Genomic DNA, 22,209 nt, shown 5'->3' with positions numbered 1-22,209 from the left:
AGACCTACCAATAGCTATTCTTGAGATTTATTAGCAGTTAATTTCATCCCCAGAATTTGAGCCATCCATTTATTTGTGCTTTATCTCTCAGCCTCAGGTTTATACACAGGAGATGGGATTGATGCAAGGAAATAGCATCATCTGCAAGAGCAGTAAACATGTTTTCAAGGTGAAACTACATATTTGACATATATGATATAAAGAGTAGTGGACCAAGAATATGTTCCAAGGGAACACCAGAGATTACATTCCTTTACTGACTGGTGCCAGTCAACAATTATGGATACTCTTTGTACTCTGTTAGTTAAAAAGAAAGAGTGGCATTTAAAGTTTGTATTCATGATGTATGAAGATAAACTCGATAAGCACATTCGCGACAAAGCTTGTTTATGTGGAAGCAGCTAATATCAGTTTCTAGTATTAGTTCCATTAGAGTACGTAAGATGTTGTTTTGATTTTCTTCATAAAAAATTGGAGTCTTCCCATCTTGCTTGTACTGTAGATGCTTGATTCACCTAAGAAGGCTTTGCCTCAGATGCCCTGGGGTAGGTGACAATCCTTGCTTTCATTGTTTAGCCTCTTTTGGTACTGATCCTTATACGATTTGTAGCAGATGCAGATCTAGCAGTTGCAATGTAAGTAACCTGTGTTCTGATTGTCATGATTGGTCTCCTGAGCCATCAAAGTGTTTTGGTAAGAAGAAGAAATACAAGAGGAAATCGACTGTTCCACCTTGCCCGCGTGGGATTGATCCTCCTCCTCTACAGTGCAACCCAAGTGCTGTATAAAGCTTCAGGCTAAGAATTCAGACTCAAGATGGGTTTTTTAGAATTACCTTAGGCAAAGCTTATCAAGGAAATTACATGGTCTTTCTCATCTTGTTTGGCACTTGTAGGGATGTGGTTCCATTCCTGAGTCAGTTTCTGACAAAGGAAAAAGTGCTTGCAACCGTTTCCAGCTCATGCTGAAAGATACTCGTAAATGAAAGGGTCTGGTTTGTATACCTAGGAATAATAAAAATAAAAAAATATTATGTTGGAAGTTATTTATTGTTAAGAATGAGCTTTAACTGTAAGTAGTTGAAATCATGGAAATGTAGGGTGTTAATATTATATAATTAATGTTGAAAATGTGCTCAAAATAAATATTTTTGTTTCAGGAATGTTTTGAAAGCGGCCGCACACTCAAGAAAACTTGGTGTTGTAATCATCATAATGAATGGAGAGTCGGGAGAATGCAACACTCCTGTCCGGCGCTCATCCCGTGCTCGAAAACCTAATTCTCGCTTTGCTGAGGATGAGTTAGATGGTTGCATTAAAAAGATTGTTGCTGGTGTTTCAACTTCAGACACTACTGGTTCTGTGAGTGGCACACCTACACGACAGAAGAAACTAGGTAAAAAAAGGGAGAGCGAGTGTGAGGATACTGATGAGAGCACACAGTCATCTAAAGAAACTGTTAACATTGCAAGCACTGTATCTCAGACCCCCAGCACAACTAATGATTCTATAAATGGTCTTGGGGATGAAAACGAAGCTCACTCTGACAGTATGGGTAGGTTAAAGTCCTCCCAAGAAAAGCCCCAGGAGAGAAGAACACGGAGCAATGCAAGGAAGGATAATTTGGAAAGTTTGCCCCCGGAGGAGAAGAAACGTGGTAGGAAAGGTACCAAAGGGAAAATCAAAGGAAGTGTAGAAGAGAAAGTAGAAATTGAACAGACCGTGGAATCCGAGACTTCTAAAAGGGAAAATATTTCAAGTACAGATAAAGATAAGTCATGCACTGAGTTGTCCAAGGCATCTGGTATAGTGGAGGCCAGCAGTCACAGTGAATCTCCAAAACTAAAAAACCCAGTTGACAGTCAAGTAACCAGTGAGAAGATAGACAACGTCTATTCTTCAGTAAGTACAGACAAAGCAGCATGTCAAGAAGGGACCCAAACTCTGGTATACTGGAAAAGTATATGAGTTAGAGGTCAAAGGAACACAAGTTGTGCAGAAAGGGGTAGTCACATCCTATAAAGATGAGGATGAATTTGTGGACAAAAAGAGGCCCGATGAACTTAAGTTGTCACCAGATACATTGAATGTTAATGATGGAGTAGTGCCGAGCTTTGAGAACCAGTCGACAATTGAAATGAAGGATGATGTAGCTCAGAACATAAAATCAGATAGGACAGACTTGCAGTATTTAGTTGGATCTTCTGGAGAAAATGAGGAGGAATGTGCAAATTCTCACTTGAAGGTGAAAGATAAGGAAGATCCAGCACAAAAAGGGCTTTTGGGTTTCCCAGCAGAAAATGAATCAAAAGTGGCATGCTCTCAGAAAATAGAGCAGCACAGTTCTAAAGATGAGGGCAATCAAGAAATGTCTTTGGAGCCAAATCCAAAACCAGGGAAAGTTGATTTTTCAGAAGCTGAAACTTCCACTCCTCGCGGGCAATTGGACTTGGCTGGTGCAAAAGTTTATACCCCTCAGCGTCGTCATACACGTTCAGTCTCTTCAGAGAATGAAGCTTCAGGTTGCAGGGCCCAGTCCAGTTCTTCAATTGTTGAATCTGTGTTTTCATCACAGCTTAGTGGAATTTCTTCATTAGGCAATGAACCGGAAGTGGGTACCAGCAGTTTGGAGAATAAGACTTCCTCTCCTATGAGGCGAAGAGGTAGGAGTGCCAAACTGACTTCCAAGGAAAATGTTAAAACTGTTCATGAAGAGAAGTTACCAGTAGAAACATCAAATATTCCAGAAAACACCAGAACTAAGGTGAACACATCTGGTGCTTCCCTCATACCCTCAATTCAAGATCCTCCTTTGGAGGTAAAAGCACGAAAAGAAAATGATAATGTGGAAATTACTCCCCCTTCTCAAAGTTCACAAGAAACAGAAAAAGAAAAAGTAAGGACCAGTGGAGAGGCACAAGGTGACTTAAATGAAAAAGCCAAAGAAGGTTTAGTTTCAAAAGGAAAAAGAAATAGAACTGAGCAGAGCAGTGACACTGAAACTGAGGAAAGTGGACAGAATATAGAGGGATTACCAGTGCATAAAAAGAAGCGAGATATGCCTGGAAGTACTTTAGATTCAGGCCAGGAAGGGGACCTAAAACGCAAACGTCAGGATGAACAAGATGAAGAACAGGTGCAAAGGAAAAGACGGAGAAGTGATGATAGTTTATTCAACGCCTCAGCAAAGAAAGAAACACCCAGTGATGCTAATCAGGGAATAGAAAACCTACCTGGTTTGGAGTGTCAGGATACAGATGTGTTTAGAGAACAGGAAGGGTCCATAAAGCCAGTTACGGTGTTAACGGGAGAAAGTTTTAGTGCATCGGATGCATTGAAAACTGTGAAGGAGAAAAAAATATCAGGTGAAAGTAAGTCAGGCTCAGAAAGAAATGTCAAAAGAGGTCAGAATGAGTCACTTAGTGTAGAGAAACTGATGCCTGATGTTCAAGAAAGAAGGCAGAGCTCTGTGGGTAGTATTCTAAGTCTTTTGAAACGTCCAGATGTTACCAAGAAACTAGAAAGTATGAGTAGTAGCAAAAATTATAAGGCTGATTCAAAGTTTTCGGAAAGTAAGCGGCAGGATGATAGAAAGTGGAGGAGGGACGACCATGACTCTTCTGTAAGAGATAAAATGAAAGATGAAAAGGAGTGGAAAGCATCAGAAGAAAAATTAGAAGCTAAGTATGATGACGACCTATGCAGTCAAGAACATCACACCAGTAGTCACGAAGATGACTCGAGAAATGTTGAAGAGGAAAAACATTCTTCAACTGTTGAATGTGGAGATGCGTCAAAAAAAGATGATGATGATCTGGGTGGAAATATAACATGGGACAGTATAAAAGACATGACTCCCCTTATTCCAAGTAGTTTTGCAACCAAGAAAAAGAAGACATCCAAGAGCACCTTGGAAACAAACACTCCTAAACTACCTGTAGGTGATTCACATGGTAAGGTAACAGATGATGAAAGCAACTTAGTTGAGGAAAGAAGAAATAGTTCAATAGGAAACATCTTGAGTTTTTTGAAACGGGGCAATCAGTCAGGTGCGCCACCTAAGCAGGATGATGTGAAGAGCAAGGAAGACGACAGAATTTCTCCAGAAACCACTGAGGGTAAAATATTCAACTTTGTTGAATCTACAAGAAAATCTTCTCACACAAGAGATGAAAGTTACAGTTCATTTGGTAAGCAAGAAAGTAATCCATCCCAAAGTAAGACTCTGCCTAAACCTAAAACTAGAGAGAGAAGAGTATCTAGGTGGTCTGCTAGGGAAGACACTATGGAAACATCTGGGAGTCATTGGGAAAATGCACAAAGCTACCAGAGTAGCTCTTCTTTAACTTTGCAAAGTAGCAGTGGGAGAAGTATTAAATGGACAGAGCAACAAAATGTTGGAGTTCCTTCTTACAGTAAGTGGGAGGATTTACCTTCAGAGCATCATCCTGTAGTAGCTGGTAGGAAAGAAAGTGACAGAGGAGCTCATGTATCAGAGGACATCGCTGCCAGTAAGCCTTACAATACTTGGAATGAACAGAGCTCATCCTGGAAAAATTGGAGCCATAACCAAAATCAAGGGGAGTTTGAATCTTCAGACAAGATATATGGGTCTGAAAGGCTAGAAGACAAATTTAGAGAGTCTGATAAAGATACTAAGGATAGTACCTCAGATGATGAAAACCTTGACTTTGGGAATAGGGAGGGAATTTCAGAGTTCATTGAGTCCTATGCAGATGAGTTGGATCAGTCAGGGGAGGATGCATTGTCCAGTAATAGTCAACCACATATTTATCATAGTGAAATGCAAGCATCATCTGAAAACCATGAGTCGTCTTGGTCTTCAAAGGATGAAAGGTCATTGTCTCCCACAAGAGAAACATACAGAATGCCAAGTGACAAGGAATTGAATTCTCCACCTCGAGAGAGAATTTGGTCTCCACGTAGCAGTGAAATTGTTCTGTCTCCAAAGAGTCGAGAGCTAATGTCATCGCTAATGAACATGGAGGTTAAATTAACACCTCAGATGCAAGAACTTGTGTCATCACAGAATGAAACTGATTCCGTCCTTTCACAAGATTTGCACCATTACCCTGGTAAACATGATGTTATCAGCATTCCTTTACCAAGTGAATCTGAACTTCCAACTGGAAGAAAAGAGAGAACTGGTGGTAGTGGGTATGGTAAATCAGAATTTCCTCCTAAATGTTCCGAAACTAATCAGCAAATTATAAGTGTTGTAAGAGGTATAAGTCCCCAAGAAGAAACTAGAAGTAGTTCTCTTGAAAGTACCTGGAGAAATCCACCTAGCAGGCATGATCGACCTTCTGTAGGAAGGTATGATGTTAAAAGTGAACATATGAAAGATTTTGAATCTGTTAAGGATGAGGAAGACGGAGATGAACGCTTTGAAGTCAGAAGTAGCAGGATAGAAGAAATTCATGATGACAAAGAAAATCTTGAACCAAAACTAGAAGAAAGAGATTTTTCAGAAGATGAAAAACTCGAGTATCAAAGGAAAATTCAGAGAGATATAGAAGCAAAAGAGGAGAGAAACAAAATTGTCGTCGAACAACGAATGAAACTGTTTGGTCACATCCAAGAAAATTTATACCTTAGTGATAGAAAGAAGTCAAAAAGAAGTAAGGAAGTAAGAAGAATGGTGTGTGATTGCTCTCTCACGAAAGAGGAAATTGCTCGTGGTGAAGTTGGCTGTGGTGAAGATTGTCTCAACCGACTGCTTATGATAGAATGGTAAGTTGATGCTGTTCCTACTGAGGTAAATTTCTTTAGAATATTCTTGATAGATTAGTTAAACAGATTGCTTTCTTTTATCAGAAGTAGCCTTTGTTTATACCTAAAGTTTTACTTTCACTATCTCAAAGATTCAATACAATGAGTATAGTATGGGTGTATTTGTGTTTTAAAGAATATGAACTTGGTTAAGAGAGCTGTTTTTAAAAATGAATTGCCAACTAACCAGGAGCACTAGTGCATCTTTTCCTTCATCTCTTAATCTCATCTTCTGGTTAAAAAAGTAAAAGAGAATGATAAAAGTATTGTTATTAACGTTATACTCTTGCGTAAATGCGTACAGTCAAAAACAACCGAACGAGAAACTGTCGTTTTGCTTATAACCGAATCTGATAACAACAGCTCCTTTGCTTGTATTTCAACCATCGTATGGTAGTCAAACAATTACCGTAATTGTGTTACAAATGACGTTAAGTAGAATAGGACTGATATATATTGACATTATACCTTTATTCACTGTGGATAAAAGATTGCCAAGGAAATATACTGTTAAATCTAAGCTGAAGTTGTAGTTGAAGCTGAGAAAACAATGTTCAAGCTGCAAATGGCTATAAATTTTCGTGCATTGGCAACGTGGATGAAACTTGACCGTAAATGAAATTGGAGAGAAAGTATTTTACTCAAAACTACTGGGCATAAAGAACACATATTACTGTTGTTTTCATGCCGATAAAAGATAAATACATGAAGCTTGTATTGTGATGAAATCAAGTGAAAATAGGGAACGGAATCTCAATTTTTTTTACACAAAACAAACGTGCCCGCAGACAGCCAACGTCATCTATAGATGAAGAAATAGCTAAATTAATTTCATAATGAGACATGAGTTATATTTCGACTTAAAAACACTGTAACGAAAAATAACTTTGTCCTATATAAATAAAGTATCTGGAGATTCATTGACGCTAATTAGAAGCAAGAAAAGCGCTCTGAACCGAGTTGAATACCGCGAAATAAACTTACCGCATAATCGATTTGCAAACCAAAACATTGATCACTATGATTGCAATTTATAACAAAAAAGCAATATAAGAATATACTGTATACAATATTATTGGATACAGTGAAGGAAAGCATAACATTTTAAAGTTCCAATGAAAAGATGCATATTCATTGTGTTGATGTGTTTGTATAATATGATATTAATATGTGAATACTGTATACAGTATAATGTAGGCTAGGCTGCCGTATATGTATACGATACACCATAGTGTAGGCTCAGCCAATTCTTGTTTGTTATTCAATTTCTCTTGGTATTGAATTATCATAAGTCAGTCTGCAAGAACCTCCAGAATTAGCTAATATTAATAATTACTATACTGTATATGTATAAAATATACTTTATAGTGTAGGCCAGGCTACCATATATGTCTACGTGGTACTGAATACCCTAGTGTAGGCTAGATTATATTCGAGATACGTTTTTGCCAACAAACAATCGGTTTTTTGGAGCCTAACCCCATCGTAAGTAGGATAATACCTGTATAAGCATTTTTATTTATGTTGTTTTTGTTTGAACTATCAAAATGGGCAGTTCTAAGTATTTTTTGAAGGGTTTTAAGTATTCGCAGATTTTAGCCATTCGCAGGGGTGTGTGGTATGCATCCCCTGCGAATACGGAGGGTTTGCTGTAACATTTTATTGATATTTTGCGTTTTTTTCCTTAAAGGATGTGTATGTATTTATTCATGAAAATAAAATGAAAATACAGTAATTAGTGAATATTGCTCCGAAAAAAATTTTTGAATTAGTGAAATTTCTGTGATAAATTTGGAGATAAGTTCCACAGAAAAACCTGCGATTAACTGAAGCCGCGATTGCTGATCCATGATCTAGCAGGTGCCCACTTAGTTTAACAGACACCTTTTCTGTAATTTAGCCAACCCACTGAGCCAGATTTTTGATATTTGTGTGTAGAGCTCGAAGCCTAGTTAAAAGATAGAATGTTAAGGGATTGCTGATCCACATTTTACGTATATGAAAGGTAAGTATTGTTAAATGTGAAGGATGGTAAAATTGTAGAAAACAGTAGATTGTATTGTTTTCATAGGAATGATTGAATTGATGAGAAATGTATAGATACAGTGGTCAAAATATTTATTGAATTGAGGTATAATAGTTGGTTTGGTAGTAAGAGAGAGAGACAGAGTGGGTTTATTAAAATAATTTGTAATCTTAGGTTCCCTTTAGGAGGGATGAAACGGTAATAAAAGTACTTGTGTGACAGTGGAATAAGGATGGAAAGAAAGGTCTTTAGTATCCAGTAAGCATGAGTGTATGCAGAACTGAGAGGTATGGTACATTTAGTGAAGTTATTTGAATTATTTGTTTATATCTATTTATTATGATTGTTGTCTTGATTTGTTTTTAGGCTGCTCACCTTTTTTGGAAAAATGCCGAAAGAACAAACCAGATCACAGAGAAAAATGTGAAAGTATATGGTTACGGTGGATGTTGTTGTTTTTTCAGTGGTTCACGGTGTCCACTTCGAGAGAGATGTACAAACAAGAGATTCCAAAATTATGAGTATGCAGATGTAGAAGTCTTCAATGCAGGAGATAAAGGATGTGGGATTCGAGCTTGCAAACCAATACCTGCGTGAGTATTTTAAATTTTGGTCAGACCATAGGTATTTTTGGAAGATACATTGTATTCTTCTTTTGTTATTATTTATTGCTCTCATTATTAGGACTTTCATAAAGACACCTTACTGAATGGATGAATTGTGGCATGTGACGGACTCATTACGACACCAAGAATCATTTTATTATTTTTCCCCTTATTTACTTCACTCACCTTGGTGCCCCTAGCAAGGCACACTGTAGATGGTACTAAGGCTCTTTACAATATTTAGCTCCAGCTTCATTGCTTTCAGCATTGTACTTTTTATGTGTTCCCGTTTGTTTCTTATCACTTAGTTGTCTAACTCCTTGAGTTTATTTTGTTCCATTTTTAACTCCTTCTGAAAACAAATCCTTTGGGTTAGTCCTGTGAAATTCTAGCTGTGTGACTCTGTGGTCTTGTTAAACCACTTTGTTAATAATAATAATTATGCTAAACTGCCTTTATTGTCGTAACCTGGTGGTAGGTGGGTGAGTGGTGAAAACCCCCAACTCACCTCATGTCATTAAGCTTTTTTGCTTCCAACACTGCTTTGGATAGATGTCTGGCTGTGTTATGCCTTTCATGTTGAAGCAATTCCTTCTTTTGTATGTATGTATGTATGTATGGTGATTTGTTTGCTTCTTAATTGGAACAAAGAAAAATGATTAGAGAAGATGTGAAGGACATTAGAGATGTAAAGGACATGGGTTTTTGTATGCATGGTTTTTGTCCTCTGTGTCTGTGGATCGCCACTAATTTTGTTCCTTCTGTAGAGGCAGGGCATGCAGTCCTGACCTTCCTTGCACAGAATGTGTGAGTTGGTCTCCTTTGCAGAGGAAAAGGTTAGGGCAGAAGAGGAGGAAGGCTAAAGAGTGTTCACTGGTGTCATTTGGAGAGAATGCTCCCCTTTGATAACACTGAATCTTTTCAGCTCCCGCCTCCCCCAGCTGTTCCATGCTCCTTCCATGCAAACACCACTTGCTTGGTCAAAGGTTGGTTTGTGTAAGAAAGTGAGTGACCAGTGTGAGCTCTTCTGTAAAGTGACAAGTGGGCAAGTTGGGTTCTCTCCAGGTGAGACCCCCAACTATGTGTGTACCTTGCCACTTCGTACACCTGCTACATTGGCTGCTCCCAGGACAGCGATATCACTCTAGTATTTACAGAAGTTATAGCCTTCTCATGGTATTTTGAGGAGTCAGTTTTTTACTTCAGTCTTTGATCTCTTTGCTTTGGTTAAGCCATCAGTATCTCGTCTACTGTTGCTGTACCAGCTGAGGAGCTTTCTGTTGAGCCTCCAGTAGTGGCCATGTTACCCATGGGAGATTCCCTTGCACCATCAACCATGGCTTGTACTTCATTGAAGTTAGCATTCCACACCCCAACCGGTTTACACTGTGCAAGGTGAGTCAGACACATTTAAGGAGTAAAGGGAAGAATTGTAGGCATGCTTATTCTTACTTCTCCTCCTTGTCTTCTGCCCCTTCTTCCTCTTGCTGGAAGAAGAAGTCTTCAAAGAAGTCTTCTTATCAGAGGTTTGGTAGGCTTTAAGAGAATTATCTTCCTCTTCTAGGGTTGGCAGCAGTGTTTGCTCTTCTGCAGTGTTCCTGTGTTTTCTTTGGGAGTCTGGAGTCTTCCTGTGCATTCTTGGACAGGAGAATTGCCGTAGACTCATAGTCCTGTACTTATGCTGAGGTATGTGGAGTAGAGTCAGCACTGCCATTTTGTTTGGTGCAGGCACAGTCTCTTGATCGTACAGGTGCAGGCAATGCTCATGCCGTCAGGTCATTGCTGTGTGATACCTACTGGTATTGTGACAGTCTGCATGTGCATAACCATGAAGCACTTAGATTGGTTCCTGGTTTGTTAATTCAGAGCCCCTTGCGTGTGCATTCATAGTAGCATTTGTGCTCACTCACCCATGGCTACTTCTGCTTAGGCTCTGGCAAAGCATGGGGAGTCTCACGAAATGGGATACTATGGTTTGGAACCCCGTTCTGTTCATTGGTCATCCTCGGTTCACTCCCGTGAATGGTCACTAGGTCAGGCTGAGGTGTTATCCTCTCTCTTGGGAGGGGATCCTTCTTGTGCTCTTGAATATCTGATGGGACTGGAGGATCCTGCTCCATCAGATCCCCAGCAGGCTGAGTTGGAACACCACGTTTGAGAGATCATTGAGCTCAATAGTAAGTGCAGTGATTTTGGGGAAGCAATCCTGTTACCCCATCTGTACCTGTATGTTGATGTCACCCACAGATGCAATTCTGAAGTGAGACGGTGGTTCAGGTTGCTAGGGTCACAGATAACTAGCAGTGTTTTGTCTGGTGGTCAGTCTGATCTTCTGACTGGAGTGTTCGCTGACTAGCAGATTGAGCAAGCTCCTTCCCTTGTCATTGACTTCCTAGGTTTCTTGACCAAGATGCCAAGAGAGTTTCCCCCATGGCCCACTCTCCTTCATCAGCCACATGTTCAGAGATGTCAAGGGTCTATATATACCTTCCAGCTACATGTTTGGAGGTTATGCAGCAGCTCCTGTGAGGATTTTTCTTGCAAGACTGCCAAAGTACCTCCAAACATCATCGTCACAACTTCTGCACAGTGGATTGCAGGCTTACTCATCAACCATCATTGAGGCTAGCTCCTCTCAGTCTCCTTGGTGAAGGGCTGTTGCTCAGCATTTAACCAAGTCTCCAGATTGAAGGGCATAAATCACTGCTTCATTTCAGCTATCTGTGCTCGCGAGGAGCTTCAAGCAGTCTTGCCCTCCTTGGAAGCTTTAACCTTTAGAGTGGGACATGGCTCTCATCATCCGCAAACTAACTTGGGTGGTGTATGACCCCTCGGTGGAGGGCTTGGACTGAAATCTCACACTCAAGACCATCTTCTTGCTAGACTTAACCTTGATGAACCATAATGGCTTGTTACATGACCTGTCCTCTCTTGTTGGCACTCAAGGTGGTTTGGAATGTTTTGTCCTTATTCATTTATGAGTTTGTGGCAGAAGCTCAGAAACCACTGATTCCTGAGTAGAGATACAAGAGTGTCAGTTTGTTGTTTTGTGAACTTTGTTGTTGGTGATATGGATGAGATGATTTTTTGCCCAGTGTGAACCCTTTGAGGTATTACCTAAGAAGACCTTGACCTCTGTTAGGCCAGAGTGGGGTGCCTCTTTGTCAATAATGGCAGGCAATGGAAGGTGTTCAGGAGCACCCTCTCTTTCTGGTTATTTGGTACAATTAAAAATAGTCTATGACACAGCTTATGAAGTGAACAGACATAGAGTTAAGTCAAGTGCTGTCAGGTTGAGTGTGGGACTGTATTTTGCATTTCATAGTATCTTCTTGGTAGCACAGGTAATGAGGACGAGTGTATGTTGACACCAGACCACCTTTACCAGATTCTGCCATGGGACCTTTGGTGGTTGTTCAATATGTTGTGTAGTCACCCAAAGAAAGCATCTTGGCTAAGGTAGTGGGAGGCATAAGGCTGAGGTTGAATGTTAAAATGACTGGCTCATCTCTTTCTTCATTCATCTTTTCCTCTCTGTGCGAGGCAGCAGCTTGGGCCAAGCACATGCTGGGTTGGGCACAGATGTGGTAAGTCCACCACTGAGCATCCTGTGTCACAGCTTTGGCATATTAGTGCAACTCCTTCTGGTCTCCCTTGTAACAAGGGTGAGGAAAGGTGGTACAGTAAAGAGATAATCAGTTTATATTGACAAGATTTAACTGTCTTCTAACTTGTCAGCCATTCATAGGGGTCACACTTAGTTCTCCGAGGGTTTCCTACAGAAGTGATAATTAAGCCACCTCTCCCTCAGGTTCAGGGCCCTATTGCTTTGGCATAGTAGGTTACAGGACTCGTCGTTCCACCCGACTTTTCTGGGTGAAGATTGAATTTGCATTTATCTTAATCCTACCTTCATCACCTGACTTACCGTTATTGCCAAAAGAAAAATGCTTTATGACAGCAGGTGAGTTCCCCCCTCCCCCCTCCTTCCATCCACCAACAACCAGTGAACTATCATCTTACCGATCTTCAGAGACCAATTACAGCTCAGCACTGAGGAATACCCCTACATAAGAGGCTCTGGTATATATACTAAAGGAAAATACAAAGTACTTTAAAATTTTATCATGTCTCCATTGACTCGAAACTTATTTATCCCTTACAAACTTATTTGTAGGTTGTGGGTGTCATTTGCTTCAAGTTTATTGCTTCAGTTTTTCAAATTGATTTGCAAATGCTATGTTTATAGTTTAAGTTTTGTAATTCATTGTGAAAATATGATTAAATCCAGATTTGGATGAGGCTGACGATCTTGACGTGTCTTAATACAGTACAAGGTTCTAACCTAGATAAAGACTACAATGTGGGCAACAGTTTTTCCTTTTGAAATCAACTGTTTATTGCTTAGGAAATATCAAATAGGGGATGTTGAATTTGATAACTTTGCTCTGATTTTTTTTTTTTTAAATTTCAATCTGTTTATATTATTACATATTAGGTATTTTAATGGGACCATAGTGTGTTATTAGGTATTTTAATGAGACCATTGAGATAACTGTTGTATTTTAAAGATTGAATAAATGTGGGTTTTGATATGTATTTTAAAATTTTGATTCTCATTTCAGAGGAACTTTTATCATGGAGTACGTTGGCGAGGTCTTTGATTCCCGTGAGTTTAAGAGACGAAGAAAAGAGTATTCCCGTAATCACAGTGCCCATTTTTATTTCATGGCACTTAAGGGTGATCTCTTTATTGATGCAACCAGGAAGGGAAATATATCAAGATTCATTAATCACTCGTGTGATCCTAATGCTCAGACCCAAAAGGTAAGACTACTTTTTTCCCCCTATGAAAATTGCCTCATAGGTTTTTGGTTAATACAGATTAATACAGACCCATTAGTCATAAATAGCTTTATTCTTTCCAAACAGTTCTCCAGTCACATGAGCTTGTAAGAAATTGAAAGACAAAGACCACTGCATGCACCTGGAGAACTCATCTTACCACGGTCTTATTCTTCCATTCATTTATTTCTTTAATTTCTATTATGATTGCTATATTCTGAAGATTTTGTAGTGATTGATGAGTTTTTGCAGTGTTTATTGATGTTTTTGTTTAACTTTTGGTTGGTGGAATCACTCTCATTATTACTGGGAGTAGAATTACCTAGCAATTTTAACTAGCAAAGTTTTGGAAAAAGAAAGTTACACAACTTTTCATGAGCTGAATGCTTTTGGGTGGTGTACTAATTGCATTCGACTGTTTCAATACAATGAGGTTCTGTGCCTTTGGCTGATACAGCATGTTGGTTGTTGTAACTTTTTCAGTTCCTGTACTTTGAAAATTTTCTGCTCTATGTTGCTTCAACTTTATTGATTTTATATTAGTAAGCTTTTCTGAAGTTAACAAACCAGAAAGCAAAGTCTTGAACAGATAACCAAGTAACATATTGGTATTGAACTGCCCAGCAGCATTTCATCAGATATTGTTTTGGCCAACAGTCTCAGTGTGTGCCAAATGGGTGGGAGTACAGAGGATGTAGGTTTGTGCAACAGTTGCGTATATTCTGAGAAAAAGGAAAACTAAATGCCAATAGAAATTATCAGAAATATGGAATAACATTATATTGCACCTTCACACATTTTAAAAACACTTCATGAACTTGACATCCCAAATAAAACTAATTAATAGAATAAAGATTAAAATCCACATAATACAGATAGTGGCATCTCAACTTAATGGGCAGCTGGGGGTTTCTACTTCTCCCACTAAGTTGTGATAGGGGTGAAGTATGTGTGTTAGGTGGTTTACAAAGCAACTACTTTCTTGAAATGTACCTTTATTAATATGCACACACAGTCATACAACTAATACTAATGTTAAGAATTTTTTTACAGTTAACAGTAATCTTATACTAAGCAAAATTTACTGTATGTGTCACTACAATAATAACTGTAAACTTCATACAGTAAACAGCAAACAGATCTATGCTTGAAGGAACAGCCTGATTACATAAAACAGTGATACAAGTGTGGCTCTCCTCTAAGAACATAATTAGATTCAAAACAGTTATTTTTTCCTTGTATCCACAGAACTATACATCATCACCACAACACACACAATATAAAATTAGCTTTAACAATTCTGTGCAGCATTGGTGTAGCAGTCAAGTAGTGAAAATTCAAGTCACATGAAAATATACAACACAATAAGAAACCCTCAGTGACACATGTTGTAAGTTTGGGTTTACAACTGGTCACTCACAGATCTAAAAATCAAATTATAATTATCTTAGTGAAGTGACAAACTGCAGAATAAGTGTTACCAACAGATTAAAAAATTAACAGAAAAAAAAGGTTTCTTAATCACAAACTTCACTACTATGAAGTGATAAAATCCATTAAGTAATAAAGGTTGGCATATAGCTTAAATGCAAAATACAGTACCTTAGAGCAACTTCCTTAGCTTGTAGTGTAAAGCACCTGTTCCTTGTAAAGTAATAAATAGTTTAGCCTAACTGATCTTTTGAAATTTTCATTCAGTTTAGAATATTAATGTTGTGTGTCTCACAGTATTTTTATTGATGTTTATTGCACGCAGGACAGTATCATATCTAACATAGTAATATAGTGTGCTATACATAAATTTTTAAGTCAGTATGTGTGCCTGTGTATACATACACATGCATTGTGCTAAGGTAAAGTATGGAATTACCGTACTCTCTCTCTCTCTCTCTCTCTCTCTCAAGAATTTTGCTTTCACTTGCTTTTCACACATGCATACATACACAGTATTTTATTTGTTTTTAAAGAATACACTAGAGAGAGAGAGAGAGGGAGAGAGAGACCTTACAGACCTTACAATTCGTTCGGGTTGCCCCAGGTCCCTCAGTGTGAGGCGCCTTTGATGTCTACCAGAGAGTTGCTAACGCATCTTCCGGTATATTTTGCATCTTCCAGTCTTGGATGGTCTGGGATGCATCTTAGATATTTGTCGAGCTTATTCTTAAACACATCTACGCTCACTCCTGTTATGTTCCTCAGATGAGCTGGTAGCGCATTGAATAGGACGCTGCATTATCGATGCTGGTGCGTGGTGGATTAATGTCCTGTGTGCTTTCCTTAATTTTCCTGGTATAGTTTTTTGGCACTATTAATCTACCTCTGCTTGCTCTTTTTGATAATTTTAGTTCCATGATATTTTGGTAATTCCTTCTATCTGTTTCATGCTTGAATTACCATGTAGTTCTCTTCTCCTTTCAAGACTATATAAATTTAAGAATTGTAGTCTTTCCCAGTAGTCAAGGTCCTTAATCTTCTTCTATTCTAGCTGTAAATGACCTTTGTACACTCTCTATTTGTGCAATATCCTTTTGTAGTGTGGGTACCATATTATATTGCAATATTCAAGTGGACTACGTCACGCACGTTTTATAAAGCATAATCATGTGTGTTTCAGCTTTTCTTGTTTTGAAGTGCGGAACAACATTCCCATTTTTGCTTTGCATTTTGCCAATAGAATTGCTATTTGATCATTGCATAACATATTCCTATTCAACATCACACTGTCTTTAACTGCTTCCTTGTTTGTGATTGTCTCATTATTAGGTCCTTTATATGCATATAGCATTCCTACTTTATCACCATAGTTCATTGATTCAAATTTATCAGTTAAACACGCAGTAAGTGGATAAGTGGTAGTTCATCTCTCTCTCTCTCTCTCTCTCTCTCTCTCTCTCTCTCTCTCTCTCACACTCTGAAAAATACGTGGTTGCAAAAAATATATATACGTAACACTACATTGGTGTATTAGGTACACTATTGTGCTGCCGTGAATAAAAGTCAATAAAAATGCTGTGCCAGGGAGAGAGAGGCGGCAGAGGAGGCCACATTAAGCGCAAATATTTTATGCACAAACAATCACAAAGATGCCTATGGTTTTTTTTTTTTCATAATTTATGATTATTTTTTACACATCTGGTAAGTATACCCAATAACTAGAAATACTGCAATTATTATTTTTTACACATCTGGTAAGTATACCCAATAACTAGAACTACTGCATTTGGTAACAGTATATATGGAATTTTTCTTGATGTGTTGCATGCGTATAGTATACACATGCATACTGAGAAAGAGAGGAGGGCTGACACAGGGCATGGTACATTTGCACTGTTTCCTGATGTGATGCTTGTTTATGTATTGATACATGCACATAGCACAGACTTAGAAAATAATTACTGCACATGCAGCACAAAATCTTACCTTGAAGGTGACAAAATATGAAAACCAGAACATTCGATACAGTACAAGGCTATCAAAATACCAAACTAATGTACAGGAAATTTTGCATTGGTGTAGCGAGATCCCTGTGGGTTTGTGGTGACTTGAGATTTTAGTCAGAGTCAGAATTACTAAATTTCATTGGTATATAATAAAGCAAGTTCATAGGATGTGGAGGTTAAAGGCTGTGATTGCACTTCTTTTAACCACAAATCTTAGAAATTCAGAGGCCATACTTGCACAGTAAAATGAAGAAGCATGGCACAGTCACAAAAGAAATTTTTTGAAAGGATTGTTTGTATACTTTTTATTAACAATGATTTCCTATTCTACAGTACACATACAGTGTAGTCACTATCCTTTTAACCACAGATTTTAGAATTTCGGAGCATTTGCTCACAAAATGAAACAAAATCACTTTGGTTTTCTCCACAGTATCAACTAAGACCCACAGTCTTCACAGAAACATTGTTCCTCCACAGATTTCTTTGCTATGTCTGACTTAATTATATTTTCTGACCTGGAAAGTCTTTAATTCCTTCTGTCCAGTGAGAGCTGTCGGTATCCATCTCCAGTGGGCCCAAATACCAAGACCTTCTCGCTTCCTCCTTCATACCAGCTATAGGAGTCTTAGGGTCCTGCAGAATTAGATATTTTACTGGCAATGTCAGGTTATCTTATGGGCTCATTAGGATAATTGGTAGATCTCTCCTAGCTCAAAATAAGGCTTATGAAATATAGAAGTGCAATTTCACCTTTGTTGTCCATTAAGTTTAATTTGGAGCTCTTTGTCATCCCTAGACAACTCTTCTTGGTTGAGGTTGACTTGTAAGAATGTCCCCTTGTAGAAAGATAGGGTGTAATCTGGTTACACTCAGTGAGGTCTTCTGTCTTTCAAGATATATCAAGTTGTTGATACGGGAGAGCTGTTTGCTCCAAATACAGCTGTTTATGATTAATGGGTTTGTATGCCAAGAAGTGCATGAAAACCTTCATATACGCTATACAGCTGTAAATAATCTTGTGTTTTATTGTATATTGTAACTATTTATATTTTTGTGCTTTAAATTTCTCTTAAGCTCTATTTGGTTCTATTTATGTAATTTTCAGCTAAGAGGAAAATTTAGCATTATATCATATCTTGTTGTATGCTAACTTGGACTGGGTATATAGCAACTTGGTCAAGTATTTCTATGGGAATTTGATTTGGTTTTATCTATTTTTAGTCTTCATTAGTTAACATTTTATCTAAACCATTTATCTTATTTCATTAGTTAATGTTTTATCTAAACCATTTATCTTATTTCAGTGGACAGTCAATGGTGAGCTCAGAGTTGGCTTCTTTGCTCAGAAGATGATTGAAGTTGGTGAAGAAATCAATTTTGATTATCGATTAGAACGTTACGGGTAAGTGTTTTCAGTGGGATGAATTTTTTTTTTTTATAAATGGGGTACTGTAGTGGAAAATTCTTGAATTCACCCTGTCAGCATCTGTTTGGAATCATGCCAGTTATTTGAACAAAATAAGGAAAAAGAGCTGCTTGTTACAGTGATGGCTGTTAAATAGGGTCTGTATTATGAGCACAAATTTTACTGCAGCACTCTGTGTGTGGTATATTACTCCTCCCATCCTTGTCCTCATTGAAATTTGTTATAAGAAATGCTCATAATTGCAAAATATAAATTGGAATGAGGCAGTTTTTTATACCAGAAATGTTTAAGTAGAGAACATAGGAAAGAGAGTAGTTGACAATCTTGTGTTAAAAGTGTAAGACCAGGTAGCAGCAGACATTTATGTTATGTTTTAGGGGAGCCACTGGATTTTAAGGAAGGCATTAAGAAAAATAGTAAGGACAACCCATCAGTGAACAGAATAAAAACTTTATCAACTGTGAAAATGTCTGTACTAAACCAGGAACAGAGACAGAGAACTAGCAAAGAAAATGGAGATTTTGAAAGTGGTGACAACTCCATACAGTACAAGGTCAAGTCTCACAACTGAATTAGAGGGGGGAAGATCAAACTATATTAGAAGCTAATGGGAGATGGGGGCATGTGATGAGAAAGGGGAAGAGCTGTTAATAAGAAAAGTAGTAGGTATTGCATAATGAAGACCAGTAGAAAGACTGAAAAATTAGAGTGGTGTGTAGCATCTGACCTCTACCAGGTAGAAATTGGAGGGAGCTTATTTCACAGTCATCCTTGCTTAAGGAAATCTATTGATGATTACAATAAGCTTTTTTTTATATGTCACGGCTACTCATTTTTCTTGGCGTTTTCAACCTATTCTAGACATTTTAGTGTTAGATGCAAAGAATGTTGATAAAAAATGTCTGTAAAATAGGTTGGTTTAGTGTGCTACAATTGAATTTTCGATGTTTTATTTTTTTCAATTTACAGTGGCTTTCATTTGATTTTAAAGATTAACAACATACTACAGAACTTTGGTTTTTCTTAAGTGAAATTCTTTTAATGTTTTATTACTCATTTTAATTTTAGCCGTGAACCACAAAAATGTTACTGTGGAACTGCAATATGCCGTGGTTGGCTGGGTGAATCCCCTGATGAAAAAACAAAAGAAGAAAAAGAAGAGGAGAAAAGACAAGAAAGAGACAGAAGGAAACGAGAGGAGAAACGGTCTTATGTTGAAGATGTTGATGTAAGTTTTCATTTTAATATTTTTTCCCTAATTTGTGTAACTTCCTTCATTTAAAAGCAACATTTACCCTTCCTTTTTGGGCTGGATGATTTTCCATCACCTTTTCACAATTTTTTCAGGGAAATTGAGGCTGGATAAGGGCATAAGTTGCCCATCTTATCATTTTTCAGTTTTTGGTCAAGTGTTTAGTGATAGAAAAGGAATTGTTTAAATATGCATGAGTTATTGTCGGTTATTTCATTACCATCCCATCAATTATATGTAACATTTCTTCCTTGAAATGGATTCCTGTCACTTGGACTGATCACAGTCAAGGCCTAAGCATACTGACTGACTTCCCGCTTTTAGAGACTACGTAACTCGGCACCAAAGAAGGTGTCTCTAGAAAATGTGGTCAGTCACAGGAAGGTGCCACATACTGACATAAAACCTGTTGTATGTCAGTACATAAGAAAAGTGTGGCAAGAGAGGTGGGCCTGTCCCTCACTCCTAAATAACAAAGAACATAAAAAAATACAGGCAGTTGTACAACTTTGGCCTTCGTGTATAACATTAATAGAGGTTACAAGACACGTCTTTCTCATGTTATAATTGGCTGCTCCTTTTTAACTCATTTTTGATTGGAGAATGGTAATCCACCTGTGTGTCCCCACTGTTGAGATGGCCTGACAGTGGACCACATACAGTAGTTGTAGATGTGAGTTTTATCATTGTACTTGCCACAGACATCAGCTGCAAGGCAAAAACTTCTGTGAAATTTTAGATGACAGCGGCAGTACATTAGATTTGATGTTTTTAAAAAATATTTAAATTTATACAATCTTATATAAATTATTTTTGTAAGTTTTAATTTTTATCAGTATTTGTGTGTGTATAGATTACCTGTTATGTGTAGGTAAACCTGTGTAAATGTTTTTGTATACCTGTTTAAATGTACGGTATATGCAAATATATATATATACACAAGTTTTGAACTTCATCTTCAGTCATTTCAGGCCTGAATGACCGTATGGGTCCCAGTGCTTGGCATATGGCTTAAATCCTGTATTTGGTTCCACTCATCACATGCTGAAATGTATATTACTAATGTATATTTTTTATGAAAAGAGAAGAGACAATAAGCATATTTAGGTATCATCCATAAAAACAATTTATATAAAAAATTGAATACAGTATAAGAAAATAGTCCTCAGTCTGTACTAAAAACAGTTAGAAGTAAAAACTGTATGCATTAGCAGAGGGAAAATTCAAAGAAAGAAAAGTAAGACAACGGAAACAAAATATAATTTAGTGATATGGACGAACATCATGCCAATACCATTTTAGCATTGTACATTATGTCATAAAGAATACTAAATGTCTGTCATAAAACTCCGCAATGGTGTTATCTCTTAGAGTTTGCTCTACTTAGTCTAATATGGAAGGGAGCTCCTTCTTCTAAGGTGTCCAGTTCTTTATCCATGTCATAGTCAAAATTTCACCTTTCATTAGATCACAAGTCTCAGTTTAGCAATAGGAGATATTGCTTCAACTATCTGACTACCAGTAGTGGTAGTAAAAATGATGGAATCAATAGTTTCGGCTAATCCTTGAATTTTTTTGTGTTTTTAGTTGCGTTTCAGTATTGTGTGGAAAAATAGGACAAATTATCCTGAATATTCTCATTTGTTATGAAATTGCTTAATTATGTAACAGTTAATTTTTCCTGTCATAATTATCAGTTGTTACTTATTGCAGCTTGAAGATGAGATAGAGAAACTCAATGCCAAAAAGTTGAGAACACGACAGGATATCCTCAATTTGTGTCGACTTATGGTTAGAGCAGACAATTCCAATTCAAGAGTAATGCTCCTTCGTCTTGTCCAGTGCAGCACCTCAGCTTGCAAAAGGCTCTTTATGGACTATCATGGACTTTCTCTTCTTTGGTCCTGGATGGCTGATTTAGGCTATGCCTATGAACATGCTTCCATCAAGATTGAGGCTTTAGTATCACATGGGATGTTCTGTTGATATTCTTTTATAGTAATTTTAAGGGTTGTGTTTTTGGGAAACTTCCAATATAGACTATCCCATTCTAGTTTATAATATTTGATTTGACTGGGCACATGACAAGCAAACAGAATCCAGTCTTTTCGTAACAGGTCCAGACACATATTCAGTTGGTTTAATCTTTAAGTTGATGTGGTGGTCTGCTCTCAGACTGCAATACCATGTTTGTGATAAAGGTTAAGTCAAGTTTGTATGGTCACAAACCAGTCAATTGTATATTTACCAATTGGTATCCTGAATATTCATCGGTATGTAGTATCTCATTCTGGATGGAATTTATTTTATTCTTTTTGGGTTTTAAATTTTGGGTCCTCATACACTTACTCACCTTCCTTTTCAATTGTGGGAATCAACTGTCATAATAGAGAGGTAAGATTCACTTCAGAAATAGAAATTTTTTATGATAGAATTAATTTTTCAAATACTTACCCCCAACGTCCCCACTCATGTGGATAGTAGACACATGAACCATTGTTCTCCCTGACAAGGAGGGGTCAATAGATGGTATAACTGGTAGGGTAGATCTACATAATTCTTTTTGTTATACTTGGTTGTCCTCCCATTGGTTTTGGACTTTATAGCTGTCGTATATAGGTAATTATTTAGAAAATAAATTTTATAAAAATTTCTATTTTTATATTAATTGTGAACTCAGTATATTAGCTACCAGAGAATTTCATTCTCTCACAGTTTTCTCATTCCAGTCTTGTTTTATTAATTTTTTGTAAATCACTTCTATACATTTGGTGACGGTTTTCCTCTTGTAGTTTTCCCTGTAACTAGCTAATGAGTTGT

At 37.6% G+C, this 22,209-nt stretch overlaps 2 protein-coding genes across 5 annotated transcripts in view; both read left to right on the top strand.

Moving 5' to 3' along the window:
* Positions 1-1,159: 1,159 nt before the first annotated feature.
* The window catches only part of Set2 (SET domain containing 2), a 45,181-nt gene continuing 24,131 nt past the window's right edge, over positions 1,160-22,209 (top strand). For all 4 annotated transcript variants that reach the window (XM_067095266.1, XM_067095264.1, XM_067095265.1 and 1 more), the window contains exons 1-6: positions 1,160-5,753; positions 8,283-8,411; positions 13,049-13,250; positions 18,016-18,113; positions 19,206-19,365; positions 21,103-21,345. In XM_067095266.1, coding sequence (XP_066951367.1) covers positions 2,137-5,753; positions 8,283-8,411; positions 13,049-13,250; positions 18,016-18,113; positions 19,206-19,365; positions 21,103-21,345 — 4,449 coding nt within the window. In that variant the 5' untranslated portion in view covers positions 1,160-2,136. The remainder of the gene's footprint in view (positions 5,754-8,282; positions 8,412-13,048; positions 13,251-18,015; positions 18,114-19,205; positions 19,366-21,102; positions 21,346-22,209) is intronic.
* LOC136833308 (uncharacterized) lies at positions 1,215-2,972 on the top strand. Its single transcript, XM_067095267.1, has one exon. The coding sequence runs from the start codon at positions 1,215-1,217 to the stop codon at positions 1,965-1,967; it is 753 nt and encodes a 250-aa protein (XP_066951368.1). The 3' UTR covers positions 1,968-2,972.

This window comes from Macrobrachium rosenbergii, chromosome 51 (assembly GCF_040412425.1).
Source record: "Macrobrachium rosenbergii isolate ZJJX-2024 chromosome 51, ASM4041242v1, whole genome shotgun sequence".
NCBI classification, from domain to species: Eukaryota; Metazoa; Arthropoda; class Malacostraca; order Decapoda; family Palaemonidae; genus Macrobrachium; species Macrobrachium rosenbergii.
This window is presented reverse-complemented; position numbering and strand designations above follow the sequence as displayed.